Source organism: Paramormyrops kingsleyae, chromosome 2 (genome assembly GCF_048594095.1).
Source record: "Paramormyrops kingsleyae isolate MSU_618 chromosome 2, PKINGS_0.4, whole genome shotgun sequence".
Classification (NCBI taxonomy): Eukaryota; Metazoa; Chordata; class Actinopteri; order Osteoglossiformes; family Mormyridae; genus Paramormyrops; species Paramormyrops kingsleyae.
The window spans coordinates 304,115-326,774 of NC_132798.1; the positions used below are offsets into that span (position 1 = coordinate 304,115).

At 41.4% G+C, this 22,660-nt stretch overlaps 1 protein-coding gene across 9 annotated transcripts in view; it reads right to left on the reverse strand.

The window, feature by feature from the left end:
- LOC111855445 (GTPase-activating Rap/Ran-GAP domain-like protein 3) overlaps positions 1-22,660 on the reverse strand; it is a 62,942-nt gene that overhangs the window by 26,130 nt on the left and 14,152 nt on the right. For 7 of the 9 annotated variants that reach the window (XM_023834460.2, XM_023834457.2, XM_023834455.2 and 4 more), the window contains exons 3-4: positions 7,518-7,592; positions 392-454 (exon numbers count right to left, since the gene is read on the reverse strand). In XM_023834460.2, coding sequence (XP_023690228.1) covers positions 392-454; positions 7,518-7,592 — 138 coding nt within the window. The remainder of the gene's footprint in view (positions 1-391; positions 455-7,517; positions 7,593-22,660) is intronic. The other 2 variants (XM_023834464.2, XM_023834458.2) reach the window with 1 other exon arrangement.

The following is a 22,660-nucleotide window of genomic DNA, read 5'->3' on the forward strand; positions in this document are numbered from 1 at the left end:
ATTTTCTTAATTCATTTAATCCTTTATTTCTATATGTAGGCACTGCACTGTCTTTCCTATGGATATTTCTGTTTCTGCTGTCTGAATGTGAGCTTCTGTAACTTACTAATTTCCTTACAGAGATCTGTAACACCCCCCCCCCCCCACCACCACCATCATTATTATTAAGGCACCCAAATAGACACCCGTTGTTTATTTCATTTCAGTTTGGAATGCAAAATTAAAACTGCACTGCTTTTGTCATCCACATGATTAAACTTCAGTGTCTTCTGTGCCAGGACTTTATTACAAGACTGTACAAGTAAGCCAATGTTAAATAAGGCCTTAACAAAAAGTGATTGTGTAAATGAGTTATAAATACGGACGGTGAGAGTTTAAAGAGATTCTCCACCTGAAGCTCAGGGATGTATACCCCTGACACGCCCGCCTTGCAGATCTCTGCTTTCCTTCTCATCTATAGAGAGAGGTGGAGGCACGTTAAATGCAAAGGAGTAACATGTAGAGAGGGAGGAAAGCAATAGCACCAGTGCCTGCGAATATACAGGTGCATTTCAGACTTTGTTCATCATGAAGTGGCCCAGTGCTGGTTTGCATACCATCCATTCTTAGGTACATTGGGTAACAACGTTGGCATGTTATTTTATTCCAGTTTGAGTAATGGAGATTTCTCACCATAAGAGGCTCTATAATCAGGTTTAAAATACAGTCAGGCATAGAACACACACACAGTCTTAAAAGACTGCTATCTTATTTGCACATTTTATAAAAATGTCACTACAGTCAAACCTCCCTTATCCGGGCAGAATGGGACTGAGGGGAGCCCATAAGTAAGAAATGCCCGTAACCTAGAAATACATCAACTGTACAGTACAACTATGGACGTCGCCGCCATTAAATCGGGGGGACGTGTCCCCCTCACATTTCATAATTATTCGTTTGGACCCAAGGGCGTAACTTTGGCTGGAACATTGGGGGGTCGAGGTCTCCACCCATTACAGGGGAAATATGATTATTGGGGGGGTTATATTGGCTGGATCTGATTATTGGGAGGGGGGGGGGTCATGACCCCCCTAACCCCCCTGGAAATTACGCCCATGTTTGGACCCCCCCACGTTAAACATAAAATATTAGTTTTATGCCAGTGTGTCCCCCCCCCCATTCAAAATGCTTCTGACGCCCCTGAGTACAACGTACATGTACATGTGTACACATACATTTTACATGATATTTATGAGGTGCACGGCTTAAAATACGATGTTATTTGAGTTTGAGCTAGCGAATCCACCCGTTTTATTCTTGCAGTGGTCATCCAGTTTTTAACCAGCATCAAGTGAGCTGGATTTTTTCTTTACTCTTCCAAATATCACCTACCATACACTTAGCCACTCCAAAATGGTCTGCAACAACTCTGTGTGATTTTCCTTTTCGTATCTGTGTAATGATATCGAAATTCTTTTGGAGGGACATAACACTACGCTTCCTTTTTGAAGCCATGGATTTTGCAGTTTTACGCGCCGCTGTAAATTCAGCTCCGCCCACAGCCTCGTCCTCTAGCTCGCTCTCCATTCCACGTTCGCTCCGCCGCCACGTGCAGACTCCGCCCACAACTGTCTGTATGCGGAATTCGTCACTTCCGTCTTCCGAAGTGAAAAGCCGACCGTAAGACGTCTCGGGAGTTTTGCTCACTTATTGATTGTTGTTGTTGATTTGCTTTTCTTTGATGGATAAGCTGTAGAATTTGTTGTTTTGTTTTTGTTTTCTATGCCCTTCGGTAAGTTAGCTTTGGGTTGCATGCGGAAGCTGGGTTTTGTCTAATGTTTTCGCTATAGTCACTCCTGAGTCGTTTTGCACCGGGTTTGTTTGTTCTGAGTTCGTGGCGTGTTAATAAAAACAGTAGCCTAGTAGGGCTGCAACTAATGATTATTTTGATAATCGATTAATCTGTCGATTACTTTTTCGATTAATCGGGGGGGGGGGGCAATTTGATTTCCAGCAATTTTTAATAACCCAGTCTGTCTTTGTACAAAGGTTGTTTCCAGCAACGCATAAAAAACGAATGTATGCTACTGTAGGGTGTAGTTCCACCCCCCAGGTACTAGATGGCGTCTATCATCTAATTGTAATTAGATGCAATTAGTAATTATATTAGGTTATGCAGTGCTCCTTGCTCAGTGTTCATGTGTTCTGCACAAGAAATAAACTGCAGAGGCAGCGGACCAACAAGAAAGCGAACGCTCCCGTGTGCCTGGTTGTCCCTTCGTCTCCAGTAAAAAATACACAACGCAGAGTGGCCGTAAACGCGCCAAAGAGGGAGGACGCAGTCCGGTCGACAGATAAGTGCACGGGACAAATAGGGTTACACTACATTAAGAGTATATGGGAAAAATAAATTGTAGCAGCTGAATGAATGTAATGAAATGCACAAAATCTAAAGCATGGTGCTTTAGATATTGTATTCAGTACTCCAGTTTTTTAATGTAAAAGCACAGACTACCGCTGCTGCTACTAAGAATGTTATTAAATAATTGTCTGTTATTTAATGTTGATACACATATGTGACAGGGGGAGAGAGCACACAAGCGACTGTGTCTGCATTTATTGCGGACAAAGTAAACATTTATTGCGGAGAAAAAGCCTTTTCCGCATTTTACGCTAAAAATTCGCCGGCTTGCACTCTCGTGAAACGCCATAGACTTTTGTGACTGAGCGACGCAAATAAGACGATTGGTGACGAAAAACCCATGAACGGCAGGCGGCAAATTTCGTTTTAAAGCGTGTCCGGTTGTTTCAGCATAATACAGTGATGAACTGTACATAAGATAAATAACATAAGGCTATTTAATTTGTTTAATAAAAGGACAAGATATAAACATGTTCTACAGGAAAGGTAGCCTTAAATGACCTCTGTTGAGGTTCTTGCGCTATATATAAAATAAAATTACCTTGGGGCGCCCCCCTAATAGAATGGTAGGGTAAACACGTTGTGGTACATGTAGCCACATTTGTAGCCACATAATAGCTGATTGTGTTGACAACCACGACTTCCCCTGCGTTCATTTAAACACGGCCCAATCCCAAACCGGTCCCTACACACTCCGCCTCACCACTCCGCCTTCGTTTGCGCGTTCCCGAGACCCGTCGCCATGTTGAAGTGTGTCTCAAAGCAGCAAGGGCTAAGGGGGAGTGGTCGATTATGCCCTCCTTTAGCGAGTCGGCAACGATGGTGGCTCGCGCGATTTCACTACCACTTCCATATCCCATAATTCCTAGCGCACAGGAAACAGAACAGCGCGATAATTTAATAATTGGATTCTAACAGCACAGTGATTGAGTGAAATACACATAGAAAGTCTATGTTACATGTTATAATTCATCGCTGCAGAAAAAAATTAGGAAAGCAGTTATTTATAGCTGGTCAGTACAGGTAGATTTTATCGTGATCCGATTACGAGAGATTTTGTGTACTTTTCAAACTAGAAACATTCGTACGCAAACTCGATCAACATCACACCAGCAATAACAATTTATGTTTCATATTTGCCTGTTTTTTCCTCTACATATCTGGATCTGGTATTTGGTACAGAAGTAATGCGTAATGTTTTATGCGTGTAAACTAAGTTAGCTATGGTAGAAATTGTACAATCGTCAATATGACACATGTACATACTTAAAATTGCTCAGTGCAATAAGACGACGTAGCCGTCGTCTTCTCGCATTAGATAAACTGTGCTTTTTTAAAATAACTGATATGTCATTAAAGAAAATACAATACAGCTTCTTGATGGATCCATTTCGTCAAATCACTACGTAATGCATTTCCTCTTTCCGGTAATGAAGACTGTAAAAAGGCGCTGCGAGGGCAAGTCTGTCTCAAATCTTTCTTGTGACAATTTCCTTCAGTTTAAGTGTATAGGGCGTGTTGTGAGGGTGACTCGGCGGGAGTGTGACTTGAAATGAAGGCGGAGTGTCGAGGGTATAGTTTGGGATTGGGCCACATGGTTGTGTGTGAAGGGACGGGGCGGGTAATGCGGTCGGCAGTAACGCCATTGGTTGCAATTTAAGTTATTTGTTATCTAATACGACAGTAAACGGCTCATTGATAAGAATATTCTCAGAGTTGTGGTCTCGAAATAAAATCCCGAGTCCATGACAAGAACGAGTACAAATATTCAAAGACAAGATCGAGACCTTCAAAAATTGGTCTTACTACAACATTTGATATTACCATAAATTTCTATCATAAAGAAATTAAGCAGTGGTGTAGTGGTAACAAGAAATTTAATGTGGGTAAACTATGTACAGCAGTAAAAACGGTGGGTAACTATATTTATATCCTTAACATTAGTGATCTCAAAAAAGTTGAGTAAAAGCTGTTTTGTAAATTTAAAAGGTGCGTAAATGGCGGTTATGTGCATTTACCCTCCACTACACCACTGAATGAAGAATTTGCGTTAAGTAATCTGAATAATTGCATAAAATAATCCAAAAACTACACAACGTCACATAATACATCAGTGTCTCTCCGACCTAATTTCAGCTAATTATCGTCAAATTCTGGCAGGATTAAAACAAGACTCTGTTGTGTCCGCCTCCGCCATTTTTTAAACGCTTTTTTTTCAACAGCAGCAGGTTGTGTAAAATTAACTTGCGCATGCGCTTGCCTAGAACTGCCCGGTAGCGGGAGGTGCCCATATATTGGAGGTCCGGAAAAGGAAGGTTTGACTGTACATCTAAATTATACCAAGCTGTCACTAATTAAGACTATTCATGTCCCACTTAGGATTCTAAATATAAAGAAAATTGTAATTGTTTTAAGTGTTGCTACTAAATTAGGGCACTAGTTATGACAACATGCTGCTGGGATGGATGGTGAAATCAAAGCAACAGTGCGTTTGTACATTAGACCCTTGACTTAAAAGGCTCCTACGTGCGAATTAATTAATCAGTGATAAAACACCGTAGAGCTCTCGAGAATAACCTACGCACTGTATTCACACCATAAGAACATAAGAAATTTACAAACGGGAAGAGCTCGTTTGGGGAGAACGTAACTAATATCTCAGAGTTGTTAAAATCTTATCTAGCTCTGATTTAAAGGAACCCAGGGTTTTAGCTTGCACTACACTAGCAGGAAGATTCCATACTCAAACTACACGCTGTGTAAAGAAGTGTTTTCTCAAATTCAGTTTAAAATGTTCTCCCGCTAATTTCCACCTGTCTGTTAGAATCTTATATACCTGGATCATGTCCCCCCTTAATCTCCTTTGCGCAAGGCTGAACAGATTCAGCTCAACTAACACCAGCTGGACTATCAAACATTTGCTCTCAGTGGTGAGAGTGGCTTAGCTGCTGTCTTAAAGATCATCTGCCACTTATCTCCAAAGCCCTTGAGGTATAAAGGAAAAGAAAAAAAATTAAACACATTTTGCTCAGATACAGCTAAGGCCTTTTGGAGTACTCAGCCACCAGCACAACACCCATAGATGTGGGAACATTTGTCTATTCCTCTATAGAATTCTCTTCAAGCTCACTCAAAGTTCAAGAACACCACTGACAGGCTGCCTAATGTAATTCAAGAGGCTCCACCTTGAAAAGACTAGATGAGCTGCCTTTACTCTGGCCTAGTGACACATTATAGGAGCTTACTCCCCAACCCAGGTCTCTTAATTCAATCTTTTCTATACACTCACCTAAAGGATTATTAGGAACACCATACTAATACGGTGTTTGACCCCTTTTCGCCTTCAGAACTGCCTTAATTCTACGTGGCATTGATTCAACAAGGTGCTGAAAGCATTCTTTAGAAATGTTGGCCCATATTGATAGGATAGCATCTTGCAGTTGATGGAGATTTGTGGGATGCACATCCAGGGCACGAAGCTCCCGTTCCACCACATCCCAAAGATGCTCTATTGGGTTGAGATCTGGTGACTGTGGGGGGCATTTTAGTACAGTGAACTCATTGTCATGTTCAAGAAACCAATTTGAAATGATTCAAGCTTTGTGACATGGTGCATTATCCTGCTGGAAGTAGCCATCAGAGGAGTGGTACCCGGTGGGGTCTTCTGCTATTGTAGCCCATCCGCTTCAAGGTTGTGCGTGTTGTGGCTTCACAAATGCTTTGCTGCATACCTCGGTTGTAACGAGTGGTTATTTCAGTCAAAGTTGCTCTTCTATCAGCTTGAATCAGTCGGCCCATTCTCCTCTGACCTCTAGCATCAACAAGGCATTTTCGCCCACCGGACTGCCGCATACTGGATGTTTTTCCCTTTGCACACCATTCTTTGTAAACCCTAGAAATGATTGTGCGTGAAAATCCCAGTAACTGAGCAGATTGTGAAATACTCAGACCGGCCCGTCTGGCACCAAAAACCATGCCACGCTCAAAATTGCTTAAATCACCTTTCTTTCCAATTCTGACATTCAGTTTGGAGTTCAGGAGATTGTCTTGACCAGGACCACACCCCTAAATGCATTGAAGCAACTGCCATGTGATTGGTTGATTAGATAATTGCATTAATGAGAAATTGAACAGGTGTTCCTAATAATCCTTTAGGTGAGTGTACATTTTCTGAATGTGCTGGCTTTTAAACTTCACATAAAGAAAAATAATAATCTAATGCAGAATGACTAAAAAGTTTCTAAATTTTAAACGGCATGTAGACTTTGCTGTCTTCGTTCCACAACAAAGCTGCCAAATTCTTTACTCAGATACAGTAGCTCTGAACTTAATTCTGTCAGCACTGTTTAATTCATTGTTCTTTTTAAGATAAATGCCATGAACTCATCAAAGGAACAATGGTTAAAAAAATCTAAGAATTCATGTACTCAGTCCAGCAAAAAAAAAAACTCATCCCAGCAGGAGCAACTATTCCTAATTTACCAAGTGCTATCATGTGTCTGTTGTCTGAGAGAGTGTCTTGAATCGTGTGGGAAGGTGACTCATAAAGAGCTCAGCACATATTGAAAAACAAGCGGATTAATGCCAGGGGCGTCTACTGCTTTCACTGGCACTTTGATTCTCTGTTTGAGGGGGCAGGTAGGAGAGACAGAGGTGTTTGATTATGATGTATGGCACATGATTCTGTGAAAGAAGTGAGTTTGCATTTCTGCATTGGTTAAGGCTTTCAGTGCTGCTCTTGATCATTTGGGAGCCAAAGAACATCAAAGGTACACAATGACCCCTCCATGAAACCAAATGTATTTTATATAGTGCCTTTGCCAATCAAGCCTTTTTGCATAATAGTGAAATATACTGTACTATGATGATACGGTCATTCATAAACGGCCTCAACATACATTATATGTTATTCAGAAAAATCTGACATTGTGTTGTTATTCCTCCCAGGTGGAATATTCTTGCATTCATTGCAACAACCCTGATTTTTAGCCATATAATTATATATCCACGAGTTCTCCAGCTTTGATATCTTAAGAAAACAGGACCCTTGTCCTGACACAGAGGAACCAAAACTTCTTATCCACTAACCAGTTTTATTTTGATATGTGGTACTTACCTCTTCGGAGGACCCATTCTCCACACGGAACCGACCTGCCCGTTGTATGGCTCCATCAGCGTCACTGGTAATTAGCTGCAAAAAGGAAACCAGGAGTCAGATTTGAATCAGTTATAGATTAGTATACGTCAAAAAATGTGTTTCAGCACTGTACAATATTTCTTCTGGGTCCGCTGATGTCTCCCTTTGTCTGTAACATTTCAACTGTGGCTTCTTACCGATGTTCCATACAAACTGTTTAGCAAAATATTCCATTTGCTTTAATTTTATTTTTCATATGTATACGTGCAGTGTTGTCTATATAGTAGCGTTACTCATTGATTTCTGGCAGTTTTTACTGACGCTATTTTGAAGGAAGCACACATTGCAGCGAAACCCTGACACCTGAATGTGTTGCTGGGAGTAGTCACCAGTCATGAGATGTGAACTAGGCAATGGCCTTTATGCTCTGTGTGACCACGTGTGTGATGCCTGTGGAAAAACCATGTTCACAGAATCAAACCTGTGACAATAATGAATCACTTCTAAGCAAAGGGACACACATTCACTCTAGAAGAAAGGAGTCTGCTTACAGACAACACACATCCACTCTGCACTCCTTTCCAGTGTCAAGTTGCCCAAAGCAGTCGTTCAGTCCTGAACTTCTTACTCAAGGCTTGTGTTGAGAGGAAGCCGTGAGAAACACACTGTCTTTGTGTTTTCCATCTGTCACAAGCCATAAAAACCTGCCACACTATTATCTACTCTCCAGCTCCATACCTGGTCTTACATTAAAGCAGCAGAACAGACACTGTTTCTGGCAGTGTTCTTATCTCCCTGTGCTGGTGTTATCCTTGAGTAACACACTGATTCTTTCTCTCTTCAGACATAAGGGCTGCTGTTCAGTTTTCTCAGTAAACTGGGAAAGGTGACCATTACTTAGATTTGAGTAAACAGGCTACGTCACCTGTTGCATTCCAACAACGTGTGTTCCCCACAGAAACCTCATTTTACTCAAAGGCAAAGACAAAGTGGGTCTCTAAGGCACAGTGGGTAAATTCCACTGAAGATCATTGATAGATAATTTTTTCCCAATTGTCTTGAAGCCCAAGTGATGCAGCTGCCCCACACCAGATCCTGTTCTTTGGAAGGATAACATTCTGATTTTCAGCAGGAATGATGGTGCGGTTGCATGAGGAGGTGAGGGAGGTGAGGGGGGGGGGGGGGTGAAAGGCATGCTGCTGCAACAGATGGTGGCATGGTAGAGCGAGAGGGGGAGGCTGCGATTGCGAAGCAGATTGCCCAGGCAGTTGCATGCTGGGATTGGAACACACCAAGGCTAGGAGAACACGTTTCTCACTCAAGAGGGGACAGGCAGTCTCTCCCTGGTCACAAAGGGCCAGAGCCCAGAATAGTGCATGATGCAAGACAGACTCATTCTGTCTTTCAAGGTGTTCATATGTGATTCACCAACCCCCTGCCCCTCAGAGAACTAGACCAATATCATAAAATCTCTTACATGGCACTTTCAGGGATATCTTGGCTGACACTAAATTAAAAACCTGACTTACATTTACTTAGCTGCTATTGTATTTAAAAATCCCATTATTTATGTCCAAAAAACACAAAGTTCATCCACATATAGAAGGCAGAAATTCCAGAAGGAACAGGGATGACGAAGAACAAAGGCTTGAACAGGGGAAGAGAAAGCAAGAGAAGTAGGCAGGAAGGAAAAAATGGCAAAAAGTGCTGTCTGCAGCAGCCAAAAGGCACAGCGGACAATGTGATGGGTTTACTGTGCTGGGAGCTGGCATGATAAGCAATGGGGGCATCAACTTCGAGCACATGATGCAAGTCACAGGGAGCCATTTAGCCGCATTCTATCGGTGCAGACCTGCACTGCTACATGAAAGACTGTGCTTATGAGACGCCAGTGCAGGAACTTGCAGCAAAGCGTGCACCGCTGACCGGTACTGGCTGCTGTTATTAATGAACCAGATCACCCATCTCTATCTGTCAGGCGCTTTAGATTTAATACGGGGGTGACGTCAATTAAAACTGACAGTCTAAAACTGGAGATAAAGAGATAATAACAGAAACAGCTATTTCTGGAGGCTAAGAAAGCAGATGAGGCACAGTTGGGTGACTAATGAGTGTGGAGGTTTGCATATATTACTTAGCTATCGCATTCTATAAATAGCACTGCTTACAGTAATAGCTAAACAGGAACATTTACTGTCTGATTAGCTTTCTTTGTACAGCACAGTGTATCTGCTGGAAAGCCTACGTAAAAAACCATGGCGTGCCACTGGTCAGAACTGACGGGCTTTGAAAGCATAAGGTATGCATGATGTAAAGTTTTGGAAAGGTTTCCCTTTGCTTAGCTACTGTATGCACAAGGTATTTTTTATTAGGGGTCCAAGCATGCAGTGCTGAAACTCTATTGTATTTGCTAGTATTTTAGGTGGAGTGGTGCAGAATTCCCCCCACTACTCAGGCAAGCAAAATCATACCCATGAACCCAATATTGGCACTATAGTGCAATGTTTAATGTTTTGGCCTATATCTTCAGAACCATAAGCCATAGAAACTAAACTCTTTTTTTCCCCAGACATTCCCTGGCTCATCCCAAAAAATACATCAATGAAACTATGAACCTTAACCTACTTAGATTGTTTGCTAATTTCCATAATGTGAAAAATCTGCTTTTTCGAACTCATTCTAGACTGTTCTTCTGATTCACACGAAATTTGAAGTGTAGCATCTTGAGACCATGTAGACGAAAACTTGTCTAGGATTTTGATCAGGCAAGTTGTTCAGATGGTACAAACCAATGAATTTCTTGGGCACGGCCTTTTTGCACTTAATGACCGATTTCTCATCAACAGAACATAAGATTCTCACTAAACTTGCTAAGTCTATTTGGTACGACATAATGAAGCCATTCCCCAAATTTTGTGATAATCACCCAATAGGCGTTACTATAACTCAGAATAGCTTACAACTGAAACCCTTTGGACACAGAATAGATGTCCCAACTAATCATTTCATTATGATCATCAACTCATCAAACAGGGATGACAATTGTTAATCAAATTTCAGTAGGCTATAATTACATATGACCAAGAATCATGAAATTCCATGTCATGGTGCACCATACCCTCTACTATTCAGGGTTTTAGGGAGACGCCTGTCAAATTTGGGCCATCCTGGACGTTAATGCAACATTAATTGATGAAATTAAAGGTCTCTTTCAGAGTTTGGAGTTAATATTTGGAGTTAACACTTAAGCCTGGTTGTTAACACAGTGCTGTAATAGTATGTATATGTATAACTATAAACTTTGAAAGTGAAGTACCTTCAACTGAATAACCATGTTTCCTGGTGATAAAGGAGGTTTCAAGTGGAAACCTGAGACAAGTGGGGACATGAGACCAGGGAAGAGGATATAGATATAACCCAGTGGGAAGAAACAGCAGCCACCTGTTTCTTATTTGTTCAATAAATGTGTTCATAGCTTGCAGCCTGTAAAGCCTATGAGTTTTTCTTCACTTTATCTGTCCTCATAGCTAAATATTTATCAAAGTAATTTAAGTTTTGTTCTCCAGCGTAAAACAGAAGTACCTGCTATTTTTCTGGTGGCTAGACTTAAATAATATACAGATTTGTCAGACAGCGTTCCAGCAGGCCGCGTGTTAAGTTTATCCAGTTATTAAAGTAAGACACCTCAGACATGCCAGTAATATCAGGAGACTGTACTTTGGGACAATACATTTACATATTTATTTAATAAAGAATTTTAACTGGGAACCTATTCTCATTTACAATAAAGGTGTGAGAAAGCTGGCAGAGAATGTCACTGCAGACATTCAGCAAAAAAGGGAAGCTCCAGAGTGCTATTTGGCAGTTATGGAAGTGTGTAAAAGCTGCCAACAGAAACATTTATATATGCTGTATATTAAAAATGCTGTGAGGAAGTACAAAGCAGAGCTGGTACACAGCCTCAGGACTACTGGAGGCACAATGGGTCAGTGTCCTAAAAAAAAGCTACAGTTACAGAGGGTGATGTCACCCAGTGGGATTTAACACCCTCCACCCGCACTCCAAACACTCTTTTCTCTCTTTCCATCCATCCATCTTACAGCCACTTGCATTCCCAGTGCAGGGCCATGGAGACCTGGAGCCAACCCCAGGCAGCACAGGGAACACCCTGGATAGGATGTCAGTCATTCACACACACACACACACACAATCACACCGTTTGGGAAAATTAAAGACACCAATTCTCACAAGTCTTTGGACTATGGGAGGAAACTGGAGTCCTGGAGGAAATCCACGCAATATGGGAAAATATGCAAACTCCACACCCATAGAGTGGGAATGATTATGCAAAATATATTATTACAAAATGTAACAAAAATAAATCGAATACTAAAGGGAGAAATAGAGAAACTGGGCTTTGAAGCTTACGGTGGGTGGTATTATCATATTCTGTGACTCTCTGACTGCTTTAAATCATTTTTCATCAGATCAAACCAGGCAGTAAGTGACAGAGCACAATTCAAGAGTTTATTGTCAAATGCACAGGAAACAGTCAGTTACACTATACAAGGATAATCTTACTCTGTGTATCCTTCCAACCAATGATAAACACAAATTGAAAAAACACAAATACAAATTAACATAAAATAATAAAGACAAAATAAACAATAAGACAAACATATTCAAAGCCTCACTTCTCCCTTTTTGAGTGCTTGCATGTTCGGGGTTTGAATGATTATTGAACACTGAAGCCAAAGAAATATCTGGGTAACAGAATGATAACCAAATACTTTCCCAGATGTCTGTAAGACACAGTGTCCCTTTAAAGCCAGCATGCTGACACTTTGATGGTTAGGGCTAAAATCAGGCCTGATTATCTATCTATTCATCCATCCATCCAGGCATGCAGCCATGTTCATACTGCTTGTCCTGGTGAAGGTCACATTAGGCCTGATTATGTATTCAAACAGCTGAGTATAAGCATTCCTCCATTTCAGGAAGTATTCATTTGGTACCCTAAGTGCCCTTCCTACCTGCGCTGCAGTGCTTGCTAACAGATGAGTGAAATGACATTGGGTCTATCAACCTCTCTGATTAAATTATGTTAGAGTAAAAATCTGTAACCAGCTAGCAGTAAGAACATAAGAACATAAGAAATTTACAAACGAGAGGAGGCCATTCGGCCCATCAAGCTCGTTTGGGGAGAACTTAACTAATAGCTCAGAGTTGTTAAAATCTTATCTAGCTCTGATTTAAAGGAACCCATGGTTTTAGCTTCCGCTACACTAGCAGGAAGACTATTCCATACTCTAACTAAAGAAGTGCTTCCTCAAATTTGTTTTAAAATGTTCTCCCGCTAATTTCCACTTATGGCCACGAGTTCTAGTATTTAGACTAATATTGAAATAGTAATTTGGCTGAACAGCATCCAGACCCGTTAGAATCTTATAGACCTGAATCATATCCCCCCCTTAGTCTCCTTTGCTCAAGGCTAAACAGATTCAGTTCCGCTAACCTCTCCTCATAAGACATTCCTCTAAGACCTGGAATCATTCTCGTAGCTCTTCGTTGCACCTTTTCTAAAGCAGCAATGTCCTTCTTGAGGTATGGTGACCAAACCTGCACACAGTATTCTAGGTGGGGTCTTACCAAGGAATTATATAAGTGTAACATCACCTCCCTTGACTTAAACTCCACACACCTAGAGATATAACCCAACATTCTATTGGCCTTTTTTATTGCTTCCCCACACTGGCGAGAGTGGGACATGGAAGCATCAACATACATACCTAGATCTTTCTCGTAATCAGCTACCTTTATTTCAGTGGAACCCATAAAATATCTGTACTTTATATTTCTGCTCCCTGCATGGATTACCTTACATTTATCTGTGTTAAATTTCATCTGCCAAGTATCAGCCCATTCGCTAATTAAATCCAGATCCCTTTGAAGCCTCTCTGCTGCTAGATCAGTATCTGCTACACCGCCCACCTTGGTGTCGTCTGCAAATTTAACCAATTTACTGTATGTATTTGTGTCAATATCATTAATGTAAATTAGGAACAATAGTGGTCCTAAAATTGAACCCTGTGGTACCCCACTATGAACGGAGGCCCACTGTGACATTGTGCCTCTAATAACTACTCGCTGCTTCCTGTCAGTTAGCCAGTTTTTGATCCAAACTGCCACAGTTCCTAAAATCCCTGCAGCTTTAAGCTTTAGCAAGAGCCGTTTGTGGGGGACAACATCAAAGGCCTTCTGGAAATCTAAGTAAATCACATCATAGGCCTTTTTGTGATCAATTTCACTTGTAGCTTCCTCAAAGAACTCAAGTAGATTCGTTAAGCAGGATCTACCTCTCCTAAATCCATGTTGGCTATCCTTTATAATGTTATTTGCATCTAGGTAATCTACCATTTTCACTTGAATTATAGCTTCCATTATTTTTCCAGTAATGCTAGTTAAACTGATTGGCCTATAGTTTGCTGGATTACTTCTATCCCCTTTTTTGAATATGGGTGTTATATTAGCATGCTTCCAATCTGATGGTACCACACCCGCAGATAACGATTTCTGGAATATTAAAGTTAAAGGTTGGCTAATAATATCCCTCATCTCTTTTAAAACTATAGGTAAGATGCCATCAGGCCCCTGCGATTTATTTATTTTGAGTTTAGCTAGGCTTAGTATCACATCAACCTCAGTTATACATATATTGGTCATAGACGATGCTGTATTCGTATTAATTGGTGGTGTTACTTGTGTTCTCCATTGTGAACACCCTTGAAAAATAATCATTAAATTCATTTACTATATCAATTTCATTATCAATTATAAGTCCCTTACTATCCTGCAAATTAGTGATTTCAGCTTTTAGTGCTCTCTTGGAGTTAAAATATTGGAAGAAACCTTTACTGTCATGCTTAGCCTCCAATGCAATTTTTCTTTCTACATCCCTCTTGGATAGCCTAATGTCATTTTTTAACTCTGCCTGTAGACTTAGATACTCCTGCTTAATTTTGAAATCATTAGTTATTTTCCAATTGTGGAACAGAGCCCTTTTCCTCCTGACTTTATTCTTAATTTCCTTAGTAAACCACCTTGGTTGTCGTTTCCTAGATTTAGTTTTGCTGGAAACAGGTATGAAGTCCTCTTGCACTTGCAACAATGTGCTTTTGAAAAATTCCCATGCCTCTTCAACTGTTTTGCTATTTAACTCTGTCCAGTTTACAGTTTCTAATTTCCGTCTCATACCATTAAAGTTAGCCTTCCTAACATTGTATACTTTTAATTTCGACTTTGCTCTTCGGACACTAAAATTAACCTCGAATTTAACCATGTTATGATCACTACCGTACAATGGGTCTAAAACCTCTAATTTTCCAATCCTATCCTGGTTATTACAGAAAACAAGATCAAGAAGGGCTTCTCCCCTGGTAGGAGTATTAACAAACTGAGTAAAAAAATAATCCTGTACTAATTCCACCATCTCAAGTTCATTTACAGAAGAGCCAGAGACTGTGTCCCACTGTATCCCAGGTAAATTAAAATCACCCATAACCACCACATCATTTTTATTACTCATAATCCTGATATCATCATATAACATTCTGCTTTCCTCTACAGCTACATTAGGTGCTCTATAACAAACCCCGACAATTAGGCCATTTGAATCTTTAGCATGAAGTTTTATCCATACAGCTTCTGAATTTTTATTTTTATCAGTGAGATCCCTTGCCTGCAAGTTTTCTTTTACGTATACTGCAACACCACCTCCCTTCTTGCCTATCCGGTCTCTACGGAACAACGCATAACCATCCATATTATATTCATCACCATCATTGTCACTCATCCATGTTTCAGTTATTCCTATAATGTCGTAATTGTCTGAAGAAATTAAAGCCTCTAAGTCATTAATTTTGTTTCTAATACTCCTAGCATTCAAATACAGACCACTAATGGTAGGCCTTTTACAGTGTCTACTTTTAATATTTATTTGGGCTTTCCGTCTCTCCCCACATAAATTCTTAACTGACCTCCCTGCCCCCCCAGTCCCTAGTTTAAACATTCCTCAACTATTCTGCACATACGCCTCCCCAATACACTGGTTCCCCTATGGTTCAGATGGGTTACTCATTCATTAGCTGGGTTACTCATTCAGCCTATGTTTGCAAATAACTTTGTGAGTAGGTGACTATTAGCTAGTATTTACATCCCTGTGTGTTTTGATGTAAAACTGTTGTTCTTCATGAACCATTCATCCTAACACCTGCAATCGTACCACTTATGGATTTCCTGAGAGAAGCTCTGCTCAGAAACCCTCAGTGGGCAGCACTGATGTCTCACACCTCTAGCGTTGGGGGTTCGAATCCCACCCCCATATCGTGTGGCTTTCTTAAAGACATGCAAGCGGATTGACTGACGTCTCTAATGTTACCCATTGTGTGCTTTCTGATGGATTAGCATTCCTCTCAAGGTGAATCCCTGGACAGAGGGTGTTCCGCTCTGTTCTGTCTGGAATTTGCTCCAGCCCACCCCTCCCCACCCTGCCTAGGATACACAGTTGTAAGACTGATACCTGGAATAAACACAAAATTAAGAAAAACCTTGTATTTGTAAGACTGTGTACATTGCAGCATGGTTTATGGCGGGATCTAATGTCACGCTTCAAGTTTGTGTTTAAGAGAGGTTTAACAGGATTAGCGGTATGTGTGTCACAGTAGCACCAGGGGCTGCTGCAGAGTAAGCGCCAGTCTCCACTGGCACAAACGAGTCATGAATAAGTCATACGAAAATAAATCTGCTCTCTGCCGCGTGGGATCCCAGCAGGGAAGATGCTCTGGCTCCGAGACAAATATGTGATGCAGGCTCTTTTTGCTGTGTATGTAGGATCCATGCTATATTTTACTCCAAAATCTAAAATGTAAATATGATGCTGAAAGAAGTTCTGAAAAATACTGATTATACTTAAAGAAAAGTTACACAAATTGGCTCCAGCCTATTGTCAATAGCACCACACGTCATTTTGGCTGTGAATATCAAAGGTTTAAACCTGGAACAAAGTTGGTATTTGAGATGGAACTTGGAGAAATGCTGATCTTCTACCAAGAAACATCAAATGTTTTAGGAAGGACACTCAGGTATAGTGAGGCTCTTACCCTGAACATAAACCATAGTCTTAACCATATTTGGATGCTTGCCCTTATGTTTTGCCCCTGAATCAATGGAAGGTAATACTGAATATCATCTGACTCAATTTCAATTCAATTTATAAACAAACTGTCATTTATTTGCAGAGGCTTTAGTTTAAAGACAAAGAGAATTTTAAGTTTTAACACAAAAGTTCCCACTGAATGTGAATAATTATTTTCTACTGTTCAGTTCTATTCTACAAAAAGTTTTATGCTGTTTTCATCTTTAGTTCCAGTGATTAAGAAACTCTTTAATTGGAGAGTTCCAACTGCTGAATTACTTCAGGGGAAAAATGGGTTTTATTGTATTTATTTTCCATTTCTACATGTTTTTGGGCTTCAGCAGGTTTTTACACTTAGGTTACTCTGTAATGCACAGCATGCTGTTAATTAAACTTCATTCATGACATGTCGGTTCAGTCTTGTGGGACAATAGTGTCAAGGAAAAAAAAACTGCCAACCAACAGTTTGTTCAGTTAGAGAGCAGAATTAGTGCAAGAACACTCATAGCTGCTGAGTATGTCGTTACTGAAAAATATCACACTGAGATTTGCAGTTTACTGGGTAATGTTTGGGCCATCAACATCAATAGCAATGCTGATTTGCAGATTAAACCCACAGCTATTCTCCATCGCTGATAACGCCCCATAACATATACTGCTGATGATGAAAATCATCAGCTTACCTTGGCAGTGCTTTGTTATTAGTACTCACTTAACATTCTAGATATTTTCTGCCCACTTTTGAGGGTAATATAAAAAAGGATAATTATCAAACCATTTACAGACAGTGCAACAATAAACTCTTACATCAATGAATAAATTCATTATACAAACTCAAACCTTCCAAATTTTGCATGGTACGGGACCAAACGTCCAAAATGTAAAAAACCCTGATCAGTGATGTCTTGCTTAAATATTTTTATTCAGCCAACAAAAATGTGAAAAAAGTCTTTAGACTAGAAATACTGGACTTAAGCATAGATTTTTAAAAATCTACATTTAGGTCTTTGGTTTTAATATTAAAACTTGGCCTTTGTTGTTCAAATGAAATGCATACTGAGCGAAAATTTATTGGGGAAGCATCCAATAAATAAGCATTTTTCTTTGTGTGAAAAACCACAGCGAAAAACTATAAATAAATAATCCAGCTGATCTATAGCTATAGCTGATCTAAAAAAAATAATGCTTTTAGGATTTTGAACTTCAACCTGTAGAATCCTGACACATTAAAGAGATTCAGTTAGAGGAATATGTATTTCTTCTTAATAATCTTTTTAGGTGAGGAAAACATATGAAACATAAGGTTTGTAAATACAAAGAAGGATGCATTATATATTTACTTCTACCAATATTATTCTTGCTAATATTACTTAACTACTCTTTTATAATACATAAATTCCACAAATTCTACCATTATGAACAACTAACAATGTGTAAAGTAATATTTATAGGAATGTAGTGTATAATGCTAATTAGCGTTTTTGTGCAAATACAAATATCCTCAGTAGTATAATAACCCACTGGGTTATAATAGGATGCCTTCACCGTGCTAGATGAACAGTGGGTCACTTTGGTGTTCGACTGACTCCTGAGCCTGGTCCAAAACACATGGGAAACAGGACATGGCGACCACACCGGGATTCTGGATCAAGGTTTGATCAGATGGTCATACAGACTCCAACACTCAAATATTACAGCAAATTTTCTGCAGGAGATATAACAGACTGTCAGTTTGATTACTGTAATATCAGCTTTGAAGACAGAAACCAAATCATATTACTTTTCTGACACTTGAATGAGTGAAAAAAATTAAATGTGATAAAACACTATAAATATACTGTGATATTTGGAAATATCAATACAATAATTAAATGTTTTAAATAGTTAAATGCCTTTATATGGTGTCAACAGGAAGTCCTGATCTCTAGTGGAAAGCTGCTTAATACCTTGCATTTGAAATCTTAATATCTTGCAATCTGCAATTTTGAGCTTTATAGACATTTTTGATTAAAAAAAAATTGAAAACACCTTACTGTTTGATGTGGTATATTTACCACTTTTGAGCCAATCACATAATGCAAAAGTATGTTTACCTTAAACTTATTGCAAGTGCATTTGGCTGCAGATCAATTAAGTGCACGAGCACCTTACTGACTGAGTACATATAAAATCTAACGTGGATGTTTGGATTTTAACTCCAATTGTGCCAGGGCCTGGCTGATACTGTGTTCTCAACTGAGCATCTATTTGGACTACAGTGACTGCTAAATAAATGTAAATGTATTCACCCCCCCACCCTACCCCACATTCCCATACTTGAAGGATATAAATCAAAAGCAAAATGGGCAGACAGAAGGACAGAGTGTGTTGGACAGAAGGCGATTAAAACCACAGTTGCATACATGGAGATTTAGGTGGTGTCCCAACATACTGCCAACAGGGGTGTGTGGCAAGTGGGGAAGGCTGCTGTGTCTCTAATAGGAAGGTGGCTGGTAGAGGTGGAGATTTCAGGTGCAGAGAGTACAAATCCAGACCAAGATTTTGTTTCAACCAATCAGTTGAGTATAAAAAGTTACTCAACTGGGTGGTTGAAACAAAATCTTGTCTGGTCTGGATTTGTACTCTCTGCACCTGAAATCTCCACCTCTGGTGGCTAGTTCAAATCACATGGTGCGCACAGTGATTTTGGAGGGTGGGGTGGGACTCTGTGCCTGTGATTAGAAGCTTGTTGATTCAAATCCCTGGATCCCTTCAGCAAGGCCCTGAACCCCAATTACTTTAATTAATTTATTTACTTATTCTTTTTTCTGTGTGAAAGGAGGATTTCCAAGGTGAGAATTTCATTGTACAGTGAAACTAATTGTTTTTTGTGTATATGACAATAAAACTCTCTATAACTAAATGAAAATCATCAAAATTCATGGATTGTGTTCTCACTCAAGTCCACTACAAGCAAAGTTCTACGTACTTATAGCCCATTGTACACATGCTTACATGCTGTCTTCAAAACTGAATTACAGCAATTTCCTACATTTCTGCAATGAAGATGTTGAAATATATTGAAAATCTAAACAATATTCAACCAATATAAATATTATAAGAGAAGTTTCAAGAGGAAGAAGAGTGGCAGGGAAGCGGCAATGGAAGAAGGAGAGAAAGAAATGTGACTGGAAGAAGAGGCAAAATCAGAAACAGTGGATGTCCCAGGTCAACATCACAATATATGCGGCATTATTCAATGGTGGTTTGTCGTTGCGAGGCGTGGGCGATATGACGATATGAGATCGTGAAGACGATCTATGTGTTGACGATCTGCCAAAGCATAGAGATCGTAGAATCGTCTACATAGATTGCATTCTATCTATCTATTGCGGCTCTATGCTCTTCCTAATTTTTTTCCTCAGCCAAAGCGCACTATTTGCTAGTCCGTTTAATGCCCGCCTTATAGAAACAGCGCTCAGCCAACCAAAGTGCTCCACCACTAGCTCTCTTTGATTCTGAGTGTAGCGGGAAGCAATGGCTGAAAGTGAGAATGTAATGGATGAGTTGGTCCTTAAAAAAACTCTACATAGGTGACATTGAAGCGGTTTGGCTTTTACCCAAACGATAAGGAACAAACAGTCGTTATTTGCAAAGTCTGCAGAGAAAAGGTTCGCTTTTCGGCAACACAACGAACCTTTTCAATCACTTAAAGAGACAACATCCAATAAAAAAATAAAATAAAAAACAATAAAAATAATAATAAAAAAATAAAATAAAAATAAAATAAAAAAAAGAGACAACATCGGAAACAGTATGCCGAGAGTATAAAGGCTAGGAGAGCAGTCACACTACAAGCAGCAGAGGCAACAGTTACCAAACCAAAACAAACCACTCTGACACAATAGCTTTTGAGAAAGGCGCTCCGTATGACAAGACAAGCAAGCGATGGAAAGACATAACAGAAGCAGTTACCTTTTACCTCGGAAAAGATATGGTTCCCATCAAAACTGTAGAAAAGGGGTTTAAAAGTCTGCCGAAAGTAATTGATCCGCGATACGAGCTGCCCAGCCGAAAATATTTCTCCAGCACTGCCATTCCATGTCTGTACTCCGAATGCCATGAAAAAACGGAACACGAGGTTCAGAGGTATTGTCATGTCATGTTAAAATGACAATGTTGAATAATTCAGTAATAGTTTAAGAATTCCCCTCCTGGAGCCGACACCTTATCGTGGTGGAGGGGTTTGCGTGTTCCAGTGATCCCAGGAGCTAAGTTGCCCGGGGCTTTATGCCCCTGGTAGGGTCACCCAAGGCAAACAGGTCCGGGGTGAGGAACCAGACAATGTTCGGCTCAAAAGACCCCATATGATGAAAAAGATTTTGGAAACACCACCCGTAGGAGGGGCCATAGGGGTCGGGTGCATTGTGAGCTGGGCAGTGGCCAAAGGCGGGGACCTTGGCGGTCCGATCCTCGGCTGCAGAAGCTAGCTCTTGGGACATGGAATGTCACCTCTCTGATGGGGAAGGAGCTTGAGCTGGTGCGCGAGGTTGTGAAATTCCGGCTAGATATAGTCGGGCTCACCTCGACGCACGGCTTGGGCTCTGGAACCAGTCTCCTTGAAGGGGGTTGGACCCTTTTCCACTCTGGAGTTGCCTGCGGGGAGAGGCGCCGAGCGGGGGTGGGCATACTTATTGCCCCCTGGCTGGGCGCCTGTACATTGGGGTTTACCGTGGTGGACAAGAGGGTAGCCTCCCTTCGCCTCCGGGTGGGGGGACGGGTTCTGACTGTTGTTTGCGCTTATGCGCCGAGCGGCAGTTCAGAGTACCCACCCTTTTTAGAGTCTCTGGAAGGGGTGTTGGAGAGCATTCCTTCTGGGGACTCTCTTGTTCTGCTAGGGGACTTCAATGCTCACGTGGGCAATGACAGTGAGACCTGGAGTGGCGTGATTGGGAGGAACGGCCCCCCCGATCTGAACCCGAGTGGTGTTCTGTTGTTGGACTTCTGTGCTCGCCACGGATTGTCCATAATGAACACCATGTTCAGGCATAAGGGTGTTCATATGTGCACTTGGCACCAGGACACCCTAGGCCACAGTTCGATGATCGACTTTGTAGTCGTGTCGTCGGACTTGCGGCCGCATGTCTTGGACACTCGGGTGAAGAGAGGGGCAGAGCTGTCAACTGATCACTACCTGGTGGTGGGTTGGCTCCGCTGGTGGGGGAGGAAGCCGGCCAGGCCTGGCAGGCCCAAGCGTATAGTGAGGGTCTGCTGGGAACGTCTGGCTGAATCCCACTGTCAGGAGGAGTTTCAACTCCTACCTCCGGCAGAACTTTTCCCATGTCCCGGGGGAGGCGGGGGACATTGAGTCCGAATGGGCCATGTTCCGTGCCTCCATTGTGGAGGCGGCTGACCGGAGCTGTGGCCGTAAGGTAGTCGGTGCCTGTCGCGGCGGCAATCCGCGAACCCGCTGGTGGACACCAGTGGTGAGGGATGCCGTCAAGCTGAAGAAGGAGTCCTATCGGGCCTATTTAGCCTGTGGGACTCCAGAGGCAGCTGACGGGTACCGGCAGGCCAAGCGGGATGCGGCTTCGGCGGTCGCTGAGGCAAAAACTCGGGTTTGGGAGGAGTTTGGTGAGGCCATGGAAAACGACTTCCGGACGGCTTCGAGGCGATTCTGGTCCACCATCCGGCGGCTCCGGGTGGGAAAGCGGTGCAACATCAACACTGTTTATGGTGGGGATGGGGTGCTGCTGACCTCAACCCGGGACGTTTTGGGTCGGTGGAAGGAATACTTCGAAGACCTCCTTAATCCCACCGACACGCTTTCCGATGTGGAAGCAGAGTATGGGGACTCCCCTATCTCGGGGGCGGAGGTCGCTGAGGTGGTTAAAAAGCTCCTCGGTGGCTGAGCCCCGGGGGTGGATGAGATCCGCCCAGAGTTCCTGAA